General features: G+C 49.9%; 1 protein-coding gene across 1 annotated transcript in view; it reads right to left on the bottom strand.

Moving 5' to 3' along the window:
• Positions 1-10,757: 10,757 nt before the first annotated feature.
• LOC144949653 (uncharacterized) overlaps positions 10,758-19,850 on the bottom strand; it is a 62,831-nt gene continuing 53,738 nt past the window's right edge. Inside the window, exon 3 of the mRNA XM_078879638.1 lies at positions 10,758-17,901. Within this exon, the coding sequence (XP_078735764.1) occupies positions 17,714-17,901 (188 nt within the window). The 3' untranslated portion in view covers positions 10,758-17,713. The remainder of the gene's footprint in view (positions 17,902-19,850) is intronic.

Below are 19,850 nucleotides of genomic sequence, written 5' to 3'. Positions count from 1 at the left end.
AGTCAAATTTATTTACTATGCAAGTAAAAAAAAAATTGTGTTTTAATATTGACGTTTTTATTTTATTTTGGGCCTCTTTATAACATATGCTACAGGCCTCGCACTAGCCTAATCCGGCACTGGTTCTAACACTGGTCAACACACTTTTTCTGGCATGAGGTATTCCAACGGTTTGAAGGTAATTTTGGGGTGCTGATTCCAAATCTGGCATCAGTTTTTGTCTTGTTACATCAGGTTTTTGAGATATCAAATATTGCATTTTAAATAAAAACTGCGGAAGAAAAATATTAAATAAATGTGGATATCTACATAAAATTATATTATAAACACACTATCCTAAAAATACAGCACCATATTTTAACACTAAAGCAGTCACTGACTCGCAACAACTTGCAATCATAAGTGACGGAGTTAATTTCGGCTAAAATAAGTGAAAATGGGGTATGCCGATAGCATAAAATGAGATGTGATAGAGCAAATCTGAGATCAGATTTGGAATCAGCACCCGGAAATTAGTCTAAAACAGCAGCAAAAGTCCAGGCCAGAATTTTTTTTTTTTGTTGACCAGTGTAATTAGAGGGCGTTCAACCTGGTGAATGTTGCTCTGGGCCTCCGTTGACCCTCCTCCGTCGAACGCACGTTCGGCAGGCGCGTCGCTCGGTTGCCAGAGTCATGTGACCACTGGACAAGCGATTTTGAAGAGAGGGAGGCCCGTATCGAGGGCCTATTGTGACGTCAAATCACTCGTGGCCATTACTCACGATCCTGCGATGCGTTTAGCACCGGCACATGAGCTGATTCACTCACCGCCCAGGAACCACGGAACGTTGAGCCCAACGTTGATCCAACCACATGCCAACGTTCATCCAACGTTAATCCAACCACATGCCAACGTTGAGCCCAACGTGAATCCAACCACATGCCAACGTTGATCCAACCGCATGCCAAGGTTGGGGCAACGTTGATTCAACCACATGTCAACGTTGATCCAACGTGAATCCAACCACATGCCAACGTTGATCCAACCACATGCCAAGGTTGGGGCAACGTTGATTCAACCACATGTCAACGTTGATCCAACGTGAATCCAACCACATGCCAACGTTAATCCAACGTTAATTCAACCACATGCCAACGTTGATCCAACGTTAATCCAACCACATGCCAACGTTGATCCAACCACATGCCAACGTTGATCCAACGTTAATCCAACCACATGCCAACGTTGATCCAACCACATGCCAACGTTGATCCAACGTTAATCCAACCACATGCCAACGTTGATCCAACCACATGCCAACGTTGATCCAACGTTAATCCAACCACATGCAAACGTTGATCCAACGTGAATCCAACCACATGCCAACGTTGATCCAACCACATGCCAACGTTGATCCAACGTTGATCCAACCACATGCAAACGTTGATCCAACGTGAATCCAACCACATGCCAACGTTGATCCAACCACATGCCAACGTTGATCCAACGTTGATCCAACCACATGCAAACGTTGATCCAACGTGAATCCAACCACATGCCAACGTTAATCCAACCACATGCCAACGTTGATCCAACGTTGATCCAACCACATGCAAACGTTGATCCAACGTGAATCCAACCACATGCCAACGTTGATCCAACCACATGCCAACGTTGATCCAACGTTAATCCAACCACATGCCAACGTTGATCCAACGTGAATCCAACCACATGCCAACGTTGATCCAACCACATGCCAACGTTGATCCAACGTTCATCCAACCACATGCCAACGTTGATCCAACCACATGCCAACGTTGATCCAACGTTCATCCAACCACATGCCAACGTTGATCCAACCACATGCCAACGTTGATCCAACCACATGCAAACGTTGATCCAACCACATGCCAACGTTGATCCAACGTTCATCCAACCACATGCCAACGTTCATCCAACCACATGCCAACGTTGATCCAACTACATGCCAACGTTGATCCAACTACATGCCAACGTTGATCCAACCACATGCCAACGTTCATCCAACCACATGCCAACGTTGATCCAACTACATGCCAACGTTGATCCAACTACATGCCAACGTTGATCCAACCACATGCCAACGTTCATCCAACCACATGCCAACGTTGATCCAACTACATGCCAACGTTGATCCAACTACATGCCAACGTTGATCCAACTACATGCCAACGTTGATCCAACCACATGCCAACGTTCATCCAACCACATGCCAACGTTGATCCAACTACATGCCAACGTTGATCCAACTACATGCCAACGTTGATCCAACCACATGCCAACGTTGATCCAACCACATGCCAACGTTGATCCAACGTTCATCCAACCACATGCCAACGTTGATCCAACCACATGCCAACGTTGATCCAACGTTCATCCAACCACATGCCAACGTTGATCCAACTACATGCCAACGTTGATCCAACTACATGCCAACGTTGATCCAACCACATGCCAACGTTCATCCAACCACATGCCAACGTTGATCCAACTACATGCCAACGTTGATCCAACCACATGCCAACGTTGATCCAACCACATGCCAACGTTCATCCAACCACATGCCAACGTTGATCCAACTACATGCCAACGTTGATCCAACTACATGCCAACGTTGATCCAACGTTCATCCAACCACATGCCAACGTTGATCCAACCACATGCCAACGTTGATCCAACGTTCATCCAACCACATGCCAACGTTGATCCAACCACATGCCAAGGTTGGGGCAACGTTGATCCAACCACATGCCAACGTTGATCCAACCACATGCCAACGTTGATCCAACGTTCATCCAACCACATGCCAACGTTGATCCAACCACATGCCAACGTTGATCCAACCACATGCAAACGTTGATCCAACCACATGCCAAGGTTGGGGCAACGTTGATTCAACCACATGTCAACGTTGATCCAACGTTAATCCAACCACATGCCAACGTTAATCCAACCACATGCCAACGTTGATCCAACGTTCATCCAACCACATGCCAACGTTGATCCAACCACATGCCAAGGTTGGGGCAACGTTGATTCAACCACATGTCAACGTTGATCCAACGTGAATCCAACGACTTGCCAACGTTGATCCAACCACATGCCAACGTTGATCCAACGTTCATCCAACCACATGTCTGTGCACGCCACATGGCTATACAGTGCTGTACATGGGCCTTTCACGATCCAGCCATGATTTAATCGCTCCATCTCCGCGTGGAGGACGTCATCCCAGACGCGTTCCGTTCCCCTGCCTGCCAATCCGTCACTACTCTTGACCCTCGGCTACCGTCCTGACCAAGCCCCTCGACCGTGACTCTTCTTGGGGGGCCGTCCATAAATGACGTCACGCGATTTTGGACGATTTTTTACCCCCCCCTCCCCACTTTGTCACACGGCGTCACAAAAAGTCAGACCCCCCCTCAAATATGACGTCATAAAGCTCTGCCCCCCCCCCCCCAAAAAAAATATAAATCATGCTTCAACTCGCTTTAAACTATTGGCATTGTAGTGCGTATTTAATGTGGCGCTGCACTCTGATGTTGTAGGAGAAAACATTTATTAAAAGTCTATTTAATTAAGTAGAACGTGTTGTCTCTATTTATTTAAAGTTGCGCATATTGATGTGACGTCACATTACTCAACCCCCCCCACCTCGTCACACATCGTCACAAATGTCTGACCCCCCCCCCCTAGATGCGTGACGTCATTTATGGACGGCCCCTTGGGGTGGCGCGGTGGCGAGATGTTATCACCCTCGCCTGGTATGCATGAGGTCGTGGGTTCCATCCCGACCCTGACGATGCCCGCTGTATATTTAAAGTTTTCGGTGTCTCTCTCTCTCTCTCCCGGTGGTCGCGTGGATTTTTCTCCGGGTCCTCCGGTTGCTCCCTCCACATGTACAATCGACGCGCGTTCAGAGTTGTTTGGTTGCCATTAATTTCCACGTGATAAGCCACTTCGTTGAGCTCTCATTTGTGATTGCAAAGGTCGCTTCTTGTAAAGAGCTTAATGGCTCAGTGGGACCTTACCTGGTAAAAAACACATTCCTCCTGCGGAGGGAGCTGGTAGGAACGTTGGATTGCTCGGTCAATGGCCAGGGTCAACGGCGGCGTGGTGTATTCCGCAAATATGCCGACTGTGAGGGCGGGCACAAGCCGGCGTGAGTAGGTTAAACGTTGAGTTTTATAAGGGCACCACGGGGTGACCAGCCCCTCTCCACCCAGCCCCACCCCTCCCACCCCCCACCCAGCCCCACACTCCTCACCCAGCCCCTCCCCACCCTCCCCACCCAGCCCCTCCCCACCCTCCCCACCCAGCCCCTCCCTACCCTCCCCTCCCCACCCAGCCCCACCCTCCCCACCCAGCCCCTCCCCGCCCTCCCCTCCCCGCCCTCCCCTCCCCACCCAGCCGCTGCCTCCCCATCCAGCCCCTCCCTACACGACGGACGGACGGACACAATAATCCGCTGTGGGCTGGTGGAACCAGGAGGTTCCTACCAGTAAAAAACATTACATAGTTTAGTTTTAACAGATTAATTGATGACGTCACGACTCAGCGAGGGTGTTCTCGAATCCACATGCTCCTCTTTCTGTCTCTCTCTCTCAGTGGAATCCACGGCGTGCATCTACCCATGCTTTTATCATCATCATCATGGTCTATCCACTGCTGCATGGAGATCAATATGATGATGTCATTAACCTGCGTCCGGTTTCTCTTCCACGTGCTCCTTTTTCTATTTCAATAAAATTCCGAGCATGCGTCCTCTACCCATGCTCCTTTGCGCACTTCCATTTGATTTCGTGATTTATTTTTCGATTTAAAGCTTTCGTGACTGCAGGGATTCATCTTCTTGGTTCTTTCGGTAAAGTCACGTAGAAGGGAAATAATAAAAGAATAAAAATAAAACGTACATTCGACTTACGTACTTTCGGACCGAGAGTCGTAAGTTCAACCGCCGCGCAATAGATGGCGATGGTGGCATCTGCATATGCGGAACGTGAAGACGCCAGTGGCATCTACATCTACAGGAGATTATACAACTTCTAAGCCATTCGCCGTGTTTAGTGCGCAAGCCGTGCAACGCATTTGGAATCGACAGAAGTAAAGTTACGATCAAATGTACTTACGAAGAGACCTCTGGAACTCGTTCGTAAGTAGAGGTGTACATGTAGCAGATTAAACATCCATATATATCGAATGTTCCTTAAAACTAAACATTCTCTTTTGGTTCGCATTGTGAGTTTACTTTTTATGGTCAAGTTTAGTTTTCCAAAATCACTTCTTACCCTGCTGCCCAGTAAACATTTGTAAGGTTGGGGGCCAACGTTAGGGCAACGTTGACCCCCAACGTTGGGTCAACGTTGAACCCCCAACGATGCCAACCACTTGGCCACAACGTTGGCCCAACGTCTGGACATCTTACTGGGTATAACCTTGCTGCGTGTGATGTTCCAGTAGCGAACACACAACAGAGACAAAGATCCCCCTCGTATAGCCTCTAACTGGCTGTTGGGGCAAGTGCTGTTAGCGAGCGCGTATGAAGGCCGGTACGGCACACGAGGGGGTGGGTGACCAGCACCACGCCCGGCCGCCTTTGTCTCCCCTAGTAGTGATGTTCACACATCGCACCAGGTACTCATTTCAGGCTGAGTCAGCCTAAAAAAAGGCCCAGGACCGGTTCAGACAATCGTCAAACCGGTGTTTGGCCGTAAGCGGGAATCGAACTCGGGTCGCCGGGTTCGTAGTGCAGAGTAGCGCTAACCGCTGCACCACCGCTTCCCAACAACCGCCATTCGCCACTAAGAGGCGGTGACGTCACCACGACGCTTGTGCCAGGCCAAGTGCACCTTGAGGCCACGTGAAGTGTCGAACGCCCGCTGGCAGGAGGTCACGGGGCAGACCCAGCAGGTGCCACGGGTCGACTGACCGAGATGACCGAGATGACTGGCTGATGCACCACCTGTGCCCCCTACTGTACCAACTTGCTGTGCTTTAGCCACCCGGCGCTTCGCTCGTTGTTGTGAGCGTCGCTCCTCCGCTCCCCACACACACACACAGACACACAACTCCACGTACACGCACAACGCGGGGCAATAGTCTAGAGATGCAAAATTTGACATTTATTGAAATATGTCACAGTATATTACACAGAATAATAATAATACAATAATGATTATAATTATAACCGTGCAGAGAACGCATGAACCTTAAAAGTCATATACATTATCCATCGGTTGAGTGTTGTAATACTGTACGGCAAATGCGTCGTTGGATGTACTGTATCAATTAATGTGAAACTACGTCGATTGAGACAGCGACGGTCTGGGGAAGGAGCCTTCATCTAGCAGTGAATTGACCATGATTGTTGCTGATGATGACGCTGCACATAGCATACACACACGCATCACATCGCGTACGACAGCCCGGTTTTTTTAAAATATCGAATCCACTGTTGGATGACGGTGCCAGCTCCTCCCACGTTATTTTGACCGTGGGAGGCACTTCGACCATACTTCCCCACGCCGGTCCATCAGTGCGCGTTTGGCGAAGTCCACAACCCCTCGGTAATTCGCGTGCAATCGTGTTCACGCCGTCTGTTGCTGTGCATCGTCCAGGAGCTCATCTCCTGCTCGGCTCGTGCGAGCTCCGTCCAAATTGACGACAGCACTTCGATTAATCAATTGAACTAATCGTGTAATTGGGGGGGGGGGGGCGGCGGGGGGTGCATATGAACCGATGAAGCGCATCACAACATTCCACCAATCGCAACGCAACACGAGTTCGCTACACGTGCGCTATTCGATGCATTACATAGTGAATACTCGATATTTATCGATTTTGGTGGGGGGGGGGGTGGCTACGGGTACGCAGGGGGGGGGGCATCGTCACCCAAGGCAGTCACGGGGGATGGGGGGGGGGGTCAGGGAGCGGTGGCGGAATGGTTGAGCGCAACCGCGACCAACAGATCCCCCTGCTCCGAGTTGGATTCCTGGCCGCGTTCGTCGCCGTCTATCGCCGCGGCCCCACCCAGGTCGTCTCAGCCTAAAAAAACTATTTCGTTTGTTGTACTGTACGTGGCGCCGTTCGCAGTACAGCAACTGGGGGGGGGGGGGGGGTTACAAAAGGTGGCGGCGGTCAACGTCGTGGCTGTGAGAGGAGTGCAAAGTGCCGTCACGTGGTGCTGTCCGCACAGAGCGCGGTGCCGGACCCTTAATAGGTGCTCGCTAACAACGACCCGTCGGTCTGCGCGGTGTGCGTGCGTGCGTAGGCATGCTTATCGTGGCTTATAAATACAACGTTGATACACACACACACGCATGCAAACATGCCCACCCATACTCGACGCCAACACATGCAAAGGCACACACAATGCTACAAATGTACCCGTATAGCCTTCGGAGACTTTTGGGGCAAGTGCCGTCGACGAGCAGCGCCTATGAAGGCCGGCACGGCACAAGAAGGGGTGGGTGGGTGGCCAGCACCACCACCACGCCCGGCCGCCTTTGTCTCCCCCAGTGGCGATGTTGACACACCGCACCAGGTGCTAATTTGAGGCTGAGTCGACCTAGGGGACGCGCAGGACCGGTTCTGATAATCGTCACCGGTGTTGGCCGCCGTGGATCGAACTCGGGACTCCGGGTTCGTAGCGCAGCGCGCTAACCGTTGCACCACCCATCCCCAAAAGCGCACGCAAAGACGAAGTTCCCCCGTGTAGCCTTTGGCTTTTAGGGCAAGTGCTGCTAGCGATCACCTTTGAATGCCGGGACACGACACACGAGGGGGTAGGCGGCCCAACACCACGCCCGGTCGCCTTTGTCTCACATTAACACGTACGTACACACAGGCAGGCTTAATACGTTACAAATCAACAACACAAGTCAATTTAAATCAACCAGGCTTCAGAACTGGGGATCGTACCGTAGGGTAGGTGTTGGGTAAAAACAAAATGATATTGGATGGGCTGTGTAGATATATTGGTGGGATGATATATGCACATTTGGAGTTCAACACGTTGGCTTTCGCGACCAATATCATCCATAAGAGGGTTTTTTGGGGGGATTAGATCCCGTAAATATATAAACGTGTAACCGTTCATTTGCAGCGCTTCTTTAAGCGATCACTTTAAGCGTTGCCAACGAACGGTTACACATTTACACCATTGGAACCTCATTTGCCAGTAAAAAATATGATAATTGGTTTTTTACCCTTCTGGTCCAACCCATGTGAGACTAGGCTCTAAAGAAAGCTGTCTCGGGTGTGGACCAATCAACTTCAAGGACAATGCATACATTATCAGAGTTATGTTTTTTGTTTGCATTATGACTGCAGGTATTGTGGTCTATGCAAACATGACTCCTTGTAAAAAAGGTGTCAGTTTTGTTGCCAGATAGAAGGGTAAAAAAACAATTATCGGTTACACATTTATATATTTACGCGATCTAACCCCCCAAATAAACCTCTATTTACGGATGCGTATTTGGAGTTTGCGTGTCTCTCTCCCCGTGGTCGCGTGGATTGTTCTCCGGGTCCTCCGGTTTTCCCCTCCACATCTCCAATCAACATCGCGCATTGAAGAGTATTTGGCTGCTATAAATTTCCACGCGACGAAAAGCCCACTTTGTTTAGCTCGAATTTGTGATTGCCAGGTCGCTTCTGAAAAAAGATCTACGAAGCTCAGTGGGCCTCGCCTGCTGAAACGAAATAAATTAAATATTTACTTTGTAACCTAATGTCCAAAAACGTTGAAAGTTTGCGCCAATGGTACGTAGTCAGGAGACTTTAACTCCCAAATCCACAATGGATGAAGTCATTCAACGCATTCGTCAATAACACACACACGCTTTCTGTGTGTGTGTGGCTTTAAAAGTAACAAAAATACAACAGCCGACGTTTCGGGCAAACGGCCCTTCTTCACAGCACATCGAGAGGCTCAGAGAGGTGTCGGTCTTTTTACACGGGGTGGCCCAAAATTCAGGATGCATGAGGCTGTTATATTCACTTTAACAAATGGCAAAAGGTGATATCATTTATTTTAACAAATGTTCAAACTCACTTCGGTCAACATTAATGCGCGATGCATGCATATACTTTTTGTTAGATTATTGTATGGATATTGAACTTCTTTCGCGCCGTACGTAGCCATCCTTGCTAATCGGGGGTGCGGGGTGGGTGAAGGACAACAAGCTGAACACAAACATTTAGGATTATTGTTGTTGTTGTTGTTTTAAGATTACAAGTGTAGAACGTCGAATTATTCATTCAAATCTGTTTCGGCGTCTAAATTCATTCAGGCGGTTTCTTGGCCCAGTTTTGTATCGAACGGATTTTTAAGTGACCCCCAACACGGAAGAGAACGTAAACAAAATTAGATATGCATAGGCAGTTGGAACAGATGGGGATTATATTCTTGGTTCTTTCGGTAAAGTCGCGTAGAAAGGAAGTAATAAAATAATAACAAGTAAACCCGTAAAAACTAAGTTTTTCACTATAAATCCTTTATATGCGTGGCGGCTAGAGTCCTCTCGTCCTCTGGCTTGAGATGGCTGCCACCTATGGGTCAGATGATTGTCTGCCAGTATTAAGCAATTGGTAATTAAATATTTAATTTGTTTTCCCTAAAAAGTGTAAGATTTTGGAAAAAAATTTTCACGAATATAAATTGTCACGCACAACGAGTCTGTGTGCAAAATGTCAGCTCGATTGGATCACGGGAAGTGGGTTAAAAAACGACCGAAAGATTTGCACGGTCCTAAGCAAAGCAAGCAAGCGCGCACGCAAGCAAGCAAGCAAGCACGCGAACTTAATATAAAGGATTTAAAAAGCAATAAAAACAATTATTATTTTATTACTTATCTTTTACGTGACTTTACCGAAAGAATCAAGAATATGAATCCCTGCAGTCACGAAAGCTTTAAATCAAAATTTAGATGGGGATTAGTCCACATTTTGCCGCACCACCTTCTCCCGGCGAGCCACAGTAGATGACCACCACGGTGGGGGAAGGGAGTTCCACTACCATCTCCGTGTGATCCACCAACCTTCGCTCTTGTATCCACACGGGCCACGTGGGGCATTAGCTAACCACCGCTATCAAGCCCGGCTCTCCATCATCATTGTAGCAAAAACGATATTAATAATAATGATGATAATAGCCGATACGAACAACTAACGTAATGAATAATTTAATCAACGACATTGCTTTCAATGCTCGTGTCCTCAACAGTTTCGGGGCCACCCTGTTATACTCGCGTTTGTGTTTCAAGGTCCCACACACACACACACGTGGTGCTGTCATTGACGACGCAATGTATTGAGATCTCGTGTTCGTGGTTCTGTGCTTTGTGCACTGCCACTGCCAACGACAACAAGATTGGCTGAACGCGTCGTCGGGCTTTCGAGACCAATATCATCCATAGAACGTCGTACTCGGAGTGTAAATGTTGTCGATTTGCTCTCCAACACACCGGTGATGCTGTACTAGTAACGAATTGGCCACGTTCTGTTTACGTGACAAACCTTTACTAATTGGCCGTGTCGGGTGTTGGTCGCGGGTTTCACGACACATTTATATCGATTTAAAGCTTTCGTGACTGCAGGGATTCATCTTCTTGGTTCTTTCGGTAAAGTTACGTAAAAGGGAAATAATAAAATAAAAATAATAAGACATAATAAAATAATTTTCACGACGTTTCGGCCACAATGCAAGCAGCCGTCCTCAGGTGAAGAACAGGTCAGACGCTGTCTTTCCGACAAACCTGTTCTTCACCTGAGGACGGCTGCTTGCGTTGTGGCCGAAACGTCGTGATAATTATTTTATTATGTTTTATTTTAATATTTTTATTATTTCCCTTCTACGTGACTTTACCGAAAGAACCAAGAAGACACATTTATACTTAAGCGATCTAACCCCAAAACCTCTATTATGGATTATCTTAATCTGTGGCTTTTAATTTATGTATTGTTTATGTTGATTTTGTAAACGTCGCTTAAGCGTTTCGGATATTCCCATAATTGCCGTTGGTTATCGTCTGATTTGTTCGACTCGTGCATGCTGTGTGTTCGCAAATGTTCGTCATGTACACATTTCTTAAACCCAGGTCTCCCTGCAAACGAGACTTGTGTGTGCGTGTGTCTCTATGTTTAATCAGTTGTATCGCCGAGTAAATCATTTGAGAACAATCCTCAACATATCTTTTGCAATTAGTGTCCGTCTAAATAGGCGCCCGTGGGTTGGACAATGATATGACAGTACAAAGGCAAAGATCGCCCGTATAGCCTTTAACAGACTGTTGGGGGCAAGTGCTGTGAGTGAGCAGCACCTCTGAATGCCGGCACGGCACACGAGGGGGTGAGTGGCCAGCACCACGCCCGGCCGCCTTTGTCTCCCCAGTGACGATGTGTTACACACCGCGCCAGGTATACTCGTTTGAGGCTGAGTCAACCTTAGGGGAGGCCCAGGACCGGTTCAGATGAATCGCCACTGGGTTTGGTGGTGGTGAGCGGGCATCAAATTCGGGTCACCGGGTTTGTAGTGCAACGCGCTAATCACTGCACCACCGCTCCCAGCTATGACACGTACACACAAAAAGGTGCACACACGCAGTGCGAATACAACTCACAAGGACAGGTACACGAAGCGCGCTCAACACATATACAGACACACCGTTTGCGTACGCCAACGTGGAAACAACACAAACGCAACACAATTTAAAGGACCCGGACAGAAGACACACACACACACAGATACAATTCACACAACACACACACGTGGAACTCGCGAATACACAACGCCACATTGCAAAGGTGCACAAAGTAAAATATCTATTATCTATACATATATATATAAATAAACCCATAACAATGAACACAATATAATTAGTAGACATGTAACGATGTACACACCACCGCCGCAGCACGAATTGTTCGATTAATCGTGGAAACTCGCGAGCCCCCCCCCCCAATTAGATTGATTAATCGATTATTAATTAAGTTTTCTCGTTTCGGCGTCGTCTGTTCCATTCCGTCCGGAACTGTAATGTCGGTCACATCTTTGGCATACAATTTGCATACACCGATGGTAACTGCTTCGGGGGAAGTAATCGACGTTTTGACATCGATTACTGTGACTCGTCGATGTTCTGACATCGATTACTCGACGGGTCGTTATATGCCTACTAGTTCCGTCTGTTACTTACACGGAAGTAAAAAAAAAACGAGAAATTATGCTCATGTTGTCGCTAAAATTCTAGGTGCCAAGAATTCACAAAATATAGAATCTCATCGTCTTACAAAAAAAAGTACTTGTCTTGCAATGATACAATAACTTTAACATCTTTTTTAAAAAATTAATATTTCTCATTTCTAGAGAAGATTCCCACTTGTAATTGGATTATTTTTATTCTGAAAAAAAAAACATTTGAAGGTGTGAGTGGGTAGGTGGGAGAGGGGGCAATTCTGGATTTGAGAAAAAAATCCGGCAGTAGATAGTCAGAATTTTGCTGTTAAAATCCGGTAGTAGACAGAATGCTGCCATTAAAATCTGGTGGTAGTCAGTTTTTTTCAGTTTTCATTTATTTCGTTTAGCCCTGTAAGCCACTCGGCTCTTGAATCGGGTGCAACCGCAACGAACATAATTCTGCCGTTAAAATCCGGTGGCAGTCAGAATTCTGCCGTGAAGAGTGAGCGGTCATAACAAGCTCACTCACGGATTGGCCGTCACCGATGTTCCACGTGCACTTTGCAAGATCGTGTCTGCAGCCCGTATTCAAAAGGCCTTGCCGAGGGCAGACGAGTGCTCAGCTCCACGTGCGTCATACCCAGGATGTAACTCAAACTCGTGTGCCCCCCCCCTCCCCTACACGGCTGCACCTCCGATTGGCACGGTTGGCTTACGTACGGTGCGAAATAAATTCAACGTGTACACACACGCACAGCAGGCCCCTTCGTCGTTAACATCCACCGCAATTAGATGTTATGTATGACCTCGATCTAGCTTACGTTCTCTGGAGGAGGCGGGTTGGAGGTGATTAGGCATTAAACTAAAAACGATTTCTCTACTCACCTTCTTGGTTCTTTCGGGAAAGTCACGTTGAAGGGAAATAATAAAATAATAAAAATAAAACATAATAAAATAATTATCACGACGTTTCGGCCACAACGCAAGCTGTTTGCGTTATTATTTCCCTTCTACGTGACTTTACCGAAAGAACCAAGAAGATGAATCCCTGCAGTCACGAAAGCTTTAAATCGAGATTTCTCTACTCTTTGGTTCTTTCGGTAAAGTCACGTAGGTATAAAATAAAATAAATCACGACGTTTCGGGCGCAACACAAGCGTCCGTCAACAGGTGGGAAAGCCTTCCTCGATCGTCGCAATTTATTTTATATTTCTACCAACGCGACTTTACCGAAAGAACCAAAGGGTATGGATTCCTGCAGTCACGAAAGCTTCAAATCAAAACGATTTCTCATTGTACCAGGTAAGGCCTCACTGAGCAATGTAGCTCTCTTTCAGAATCGACCTGCCCACCACAAATGACAGCTCCAAGAAGCGACCGTGGCACCTACCCCTCCCCGGCGTGGTGTAAGACCTCCCCGCCGGTGTTTGTACGCGTGACGAAAACCCCGCTCGTGCGAATACAACGGGAAGCACTGCGCATCCCTCGCAGATGGAACGGATGGAGTCCCGCACGCTCTGCCCCAGCGCCTCCTCCTGGCGAGGAGGGGGTAAGCACGGCACCTCCTCGATCAGGAATGGAGTTTCACAACATCTGCGTGTGATCCACTAACCCCACTCTCCCACCCCTCGCGATGCCGTTGCCTCTCCAGCAAGCATAGCGAGCGCCACGACCGCCCGGTACATGTATAACGGCGTTCTGGGGACCGCTGTTCCGGCTGCAGTTAAGCACTGGTTACATATATTGCAAATGTAAGTCTGTACATGTGGGCCTCTGTACAAGTATGTCTATAGATACAACATATATTGCCCGTGTAGGTCTATGCATGCACTGTGCTATGAACAAGGCCAATTTGCCAGAAGCAGTTTCGTTTTAAGGCCACGTGTTTGATTTTGTTTTACTGTACACGTAAATAGATCGGAGGTTCAACCTAGGCACATGGGATGAACTGGCACTCTGGCAGTCACGCCTACATTTACATAACCACGCCCACGCGGTTCTAGCCCCGCCCACTGCCGACAAATCCCGCCTACCGTTTTACATAACCACGCCCACTATAATTGCTCAGGTGAAAAGCCCCGTCCTCCTTTGCGCGCATCTCGACGAGTCGACCACGTGGTGATTCTGTGGCTTATGGAGGCCCATAGCGTGCAAGTGCGAACTCCACATACACCTTATTCTTCTTGGTTCTTTCGGTAAAGTCACGTAGAATGGAAATAATAAAATAATATTTTTATTATGTTTTCTTTTTTTATTACTTTATTATTTCCATTCTACGTGACTTTACCGAAAGAACCAATAAGATGAATCCTTGCAGTCACGAAAGCTTCAAATCTAGAATCCACATACACCGCTTCCCAGAGGCAGGCTTTGCAGCGACGAGCATCAGTGACCGTGCAATGCTGATGAGTTCTAATTATGATGAAGCCGGTTCCACGGTTGCCTCATCACTGGTGCCTGCCAGTCGGTGACATTCACTCAAATTAAGTTTGATGCAGTTCTGCAGGAGCTTCTGGTGGCTTGTGCATAATGCACAGAGGCTGCGTGTGCGTTTGTGTACACGCGTCTGCGTGTGATTTGTAGCTCTTATTTTTTTTTCTCTCTTGTCATTTTACAGATTAGATAATGGTCAGAAGACAAAATCTTGAATTTGTAACGAATGCTTCGGGAGGGACAAACGCATGGGACGCACTTTCGAACGACCACCAGGCCAAACCAGGACGTTTTGGTAGCCTTAGATATAGGGCTACAGATAAAGGGACTCCTCTATTTACGAACATTCGACTTAGGAACTTTCAGAGATGCGAACAAAGCTGGTCCGTATGTCGAGTTGCCTGTTCGGACCGAGAGTCGTAAGTTTAACCGTCACGCAATAGATTGCGGCGGTGGCATCTACATCTACAGAACATGAACCAGCGGCATCTTCATCTGCAGGAGATTATACAACTTTTAAAGCCATTCCCCGTGTTTAGTGTACACGCCGTACAACACGTTTGCAATCGACAGGAGTAAAGTTTGACTTACGAACATACACACCTCGGGAACCGAACTCGTTCGTAAGCAGAGGAGTCCCTGTACACCTACTGTACGTGAAGGTCCGTCTATAACGCATCTGCCCAGTAAAACGTGGAACGTTGGGGCCAAAGTTAGACCAACGTTGGATGGCTACCCAGTGAACATGGAACGTCAGGCAAACGTTGGGTCAACGTTGGTCCGACGGTTCGGACCCCGTGGCTCAAGGTTGTCCCAGCGTTGCACGGCTACCGAGTGAACATTGAACGTCGGGACATACGTTGGGTCAACGTTGGCCCAACGGTTCGAACCCCGTGGCTCAACGTTTGCCCGACGTTGGCATGTTTACTGGGGCCTACACGTAGATGACTATATCATCGAGCTTTGACAGCGAGGCAAAACGGCAGCAGGTCACCCACCACTTATAACGGGCCACATTTTCTCCGGACACTTCGAAAAACCACACAACAGATAACACGACACGACGCGAAATAATAAAATATATATCATGTGTATGCGATGAGTGTGTGTGCAATAACATAATTTCAGCAAAGGCACATAATGGCAAACTCCACGCCGATTGGGTTAACAAACCGGCGGCACGAGATTGGCCACAATTTGTCCGCGTTGACCTGTGTGGTCACGTGCCTAGGAAAACAACAACAATAACAACACGTGACCGTACCGCTTTTGTTCTTTGCAAATTCTACATTCTCTACAGCACACACGTGCTCACAGCACGTGCCTCTCTTGCACGTCTTATATAGTGGGGGGCAGGGGGGGGGGAGGGGGGAGGGGGTGAGGGTGGAGGGGAAGGTGAGGGGGGGACACAAATGTATATAAAGCGGGCACATTTCTGGTAGGCTCAACTAAGGCCACGTGGTTGCGTCTTGCAAACTCTCTCCCCTCCCCAACTTAACCACGCCCCACCCAATCCACTTAGCCCCGGTCCACACTATTTACATAGGGGGGGGCAGGGTGGCAACAGCCTACTGCAGTGTATACTTTATAAAGCGAGCAAAATTCCGGCAGGCTCAACCCAAAAGGCCACGTGGCCGATTCTGGCAGTTGCCCCCCTTCCATTCCCACCGTCAGCCCCCCCTACTTTGCATAACCACGCCCACCCAGCCACTAGCCCCCCGCCTGCCCATATAAGGGGAGGAGGGGCGTGACCTGTCTATAGCTCCACCCACTGCTGTGTAGGGCCCCACCCACTCCTCTGCCAACCACGCCCAATACTTAATGTAAGGCTGTTGTTTTTGCCCCCCCCCCCCCCATATTTAAGAATTCGAGCCACGTGGCGAGAGGAAGGGAAAAAAAAACAATTTAAGCCAGAGGGACAACATTCAGACTTTCTTCGCAAACGCTGCACGGGGAAGCTCTGGGACAGACTTCGTGAAACCCACGGGACCTGTCCTGGCCAAACCCAGACGTCTGGTGGCATTGTTCACACACCGTGCATGTGTTTATAATATGCGTTACAGCCGTTTACATGGAGGGGGGTGGGGGGAGTGGTGGGGGTGGCACAGGTGAGAAGGATGGAGGGCAGGTATGGGTATAGTGAATGACTGCGCAGGGTTCGGGGGTAGATAGGCAGGTAGGTACACGTGTGACGTAGGCCGGTGAGTAGCTGGGTAGATAGGCGGCTGAGGCTACTGGCCAGGCAGGTGATCGGCCAAAACAACGAGTGCCTGGCTGGGTGGGGCGGGCGGGCGGGCGGGCAAGTGATCGGACAGTCACACAGGTGAGCGACCCTGCAGACAGGCGATGAGGTGGGCAGAAAGGTTATCGGCAAGGCAGACAGGTGAATGGCTGGACGGGCAGGTGAGTGACAGTCCAGGTAGGTGATTGACCGTATGTACTGGTGACTAATTGTCCGTACAGGTCAGTGCTTGCGTGGGGGGCGGTGGGGAGGCGAGGGGGGCGAGTAACTATCCTGTCCATACAGGTGAGTGGCTGGGTGGGCAGGCGAGTGATCGTCCGTACAGGTGAGTGGCTGGGCGGGCAGGTAGGTAGGTAGGTGAGCGAGGATGCCGTCTGTCCACCACTCAGGTGAGTGACCAGGCAGGTAGTTAGGCAGGTGAGCGAGGATGCCGTCTGTCTACCACTCAGGTGAGTGGCTGGGCAGGTAGGTAGGCAGGTGAGCGAGGGTGCCGTCTGTCCACCACTTAGGTGAGCTGCTGGGCAGGCAGGCAGGTAGGCAGGTGAGCGAGGGTGCCATCTGTCCACCACTCAGGTGAGCGGCCAGGCAGGTAGGTAGGCAGGTGAGCGAGGGTGCCGTCTTTCCACCACTCAGGTGAGCGGCTGGGCAGGCAGGTAGGTAGGCAGGTGAGTGAGGGTGCCGTCTGTCCACCACTCAGGTGAGCAGCTGGGTAGGCAGGCAGGTAGGCAGGCAGGTGAGCGAGGGTGCCGTCTGTCCACCACTCAGGTGAGTGGCTGGGCAGGTAGACAGGCAGGCAGGGCGGTCGGCTGAGCGAGTTGTCCCGACACGCAGCGGCGCGTGCTCAGTTGAGGCAGGGCTTCACGTCGTGCAGGTAGGCGGGCTGCGGGGAGTAGAAGCCGCCTCCGTGGAGGCCCGCGTGTTGCAGGGGGCCCGCCCCGCCGCCGCCGCCGTGCAGGGAGTTGAAGTGGAAGCCGAAATCTTTGTGCTCGCACAGCGCCGGCGACGAGCTCCCGTAGCGAGACATCACTCCTGCGGGGGCAGCGATCACACGTCGGCATTTTATACGAGCAAGGCAAAGACAAAGACCACCCGTGTAGCCTTCTCAGACTGTTTGGGGCAAGTGCTGTTAGCGAGCAGGGTTCTATGAAGGTCGGCACGGCACACGAGGGGGTGGGTGGTCAACACCAGGCCCGGCCGCCTTTGTCTCGCCAGTGACGATGTTTACACACTGCACCAGGTACTCTTTGAGGCTGAGTCGACCTAGGGGAGGCCCAGGACCGGTTCAGGTAATCGTCACCGGTGTTGACCGCGAGCGGGAATCGAACTCGGGTCGCCGGGTTCGTAGCGCAGTGCACTGTCCGCTACACCACCGCTCCCCGCACACACACAGACTTGTACACACACACACATTGACACACGTGTAATCACACACACACACGTAGGCACGTGCACATATTAGACAAACTTTTACTGGCAGGAACCACCTGGTTCCACCAGCCCACAGGGGATTATTGTGTCCGTCGTTCATCCAAAAATGGGAGGGGTGGGGCTGGATGGAGAGGGGAGGGTGGGGAGGGGCTGGGTGGGGAGGGTGGGGAGGAGAGGGTGGGGAGGGGCTGGGTGGGGACGGTGGGGCTGGGTGGGGGGTGAGAGTGGTGGGGCTGGGTGGGGAGGGGCTGGTCACCCCGTGGTGCCCTTATAAAACTCAACGTTTAACCTACTCACGCCGGCTTGTGTCCGCCCTCACAGTCGGGCATATTTGCGGAATACACCACGCCGCCGTTGACCCTGGCCATTGACCGAGCAACCCAACGTGGTCCTACCAGCTCCCTCCGCAGGACAATGTGTTTTGCTTAAACACGGGGTGCCTTTCGGGCACGAATCTGCCATTCGGAGCGCCGTGATATCCACGGTTTTACGCGTCCCCCAAGTGCGTCGTCACTTCATTATCAACACCGTCGCTGCCTTGAGCTGCGTCGCCTCAAACCCCCACACGCTCTCTCACGTCGCTGACTGCAGCGTCGTCCGTCCGTTCCTCTATCGCTGCTACTACCACCGCCATCACCCACCACTACTACTGCTACTACCACCACTACTACTGCTACTACCACTACCACCCACCACTACTGCTACTACCACCACCAGCACCCACCACTACTACTGCTACTACCACTACCACCCACTACTACTGCTACTACCACCGCCATCACCCACCACTACTACTGCTACTACCACCACTACTACTGCTACTACCACTACCACCCACCACTACTACTGCTACTACCACCACCAGCACCCACCACTACTACTGCTACTACCACAACTACTGCTACTACCACCACCACCCACCACTACTACTACTACTACCACCACCCACCACTACCACCACTGCTACTACCACCACCACCCACCACTACTGCTACTACCACCACCACCACCCACCACTACTACTGCTACTACCACCACTACTACTGCTACTACCACCAGCACCCACCACTACTGCTGCTACCACCACCACCCACCACTACTACTACTACCACCAGCACCCACCACTACTACTACTACCACCAGCACCCACTACTACTACTACTACTACCAGCACCCACCACTACTACTACTACCATCAGCACCCACCACTACTGCTACTACCACCACCAGCACCCACCACTACTACTGCTACTACCACCACTACTACTGCTACTACCACCAGCACCCACCACTACTGCTGCTACCACCACCACCCACCACTACTACTACTACCATCAGCACCCACCACTACTACTACTACCATCAGCACCCACCACTACTACTACTACTACCACCAGCACCCACCACTACTACTACTACTACCACCAGCACCCACCACCACTACTACTACTACCACCAGCACCCACCACTACTACTACTACCATCAGCACCCACCACTACTACTACTACTACCACCAGCACCCACCACTACTACTACTACTACCACCAGC

The sequence above is a fragment of the Lampetra fluviatilis genome, chromosome 54 (genome assembly GCF_964198595.1).
Source record: "Lampetra fluviatilis chromosome 54, kcLamFluv1.1, whole genome shotgun sequence".
NCBI classification, from domain to species: domain Eukaryota; kingdom Metazoa; phylum Chordata; class Hyperoartia; order Petromyzontiformes; family Petromyzontidae; genus Lampetra; species Lampetra fluviatilis.
The sequence above is the reverse complement of the archived record's forward strand: the minus strand, read 5'-3'. Positions and strand labels throughout refer to the sequence as shown.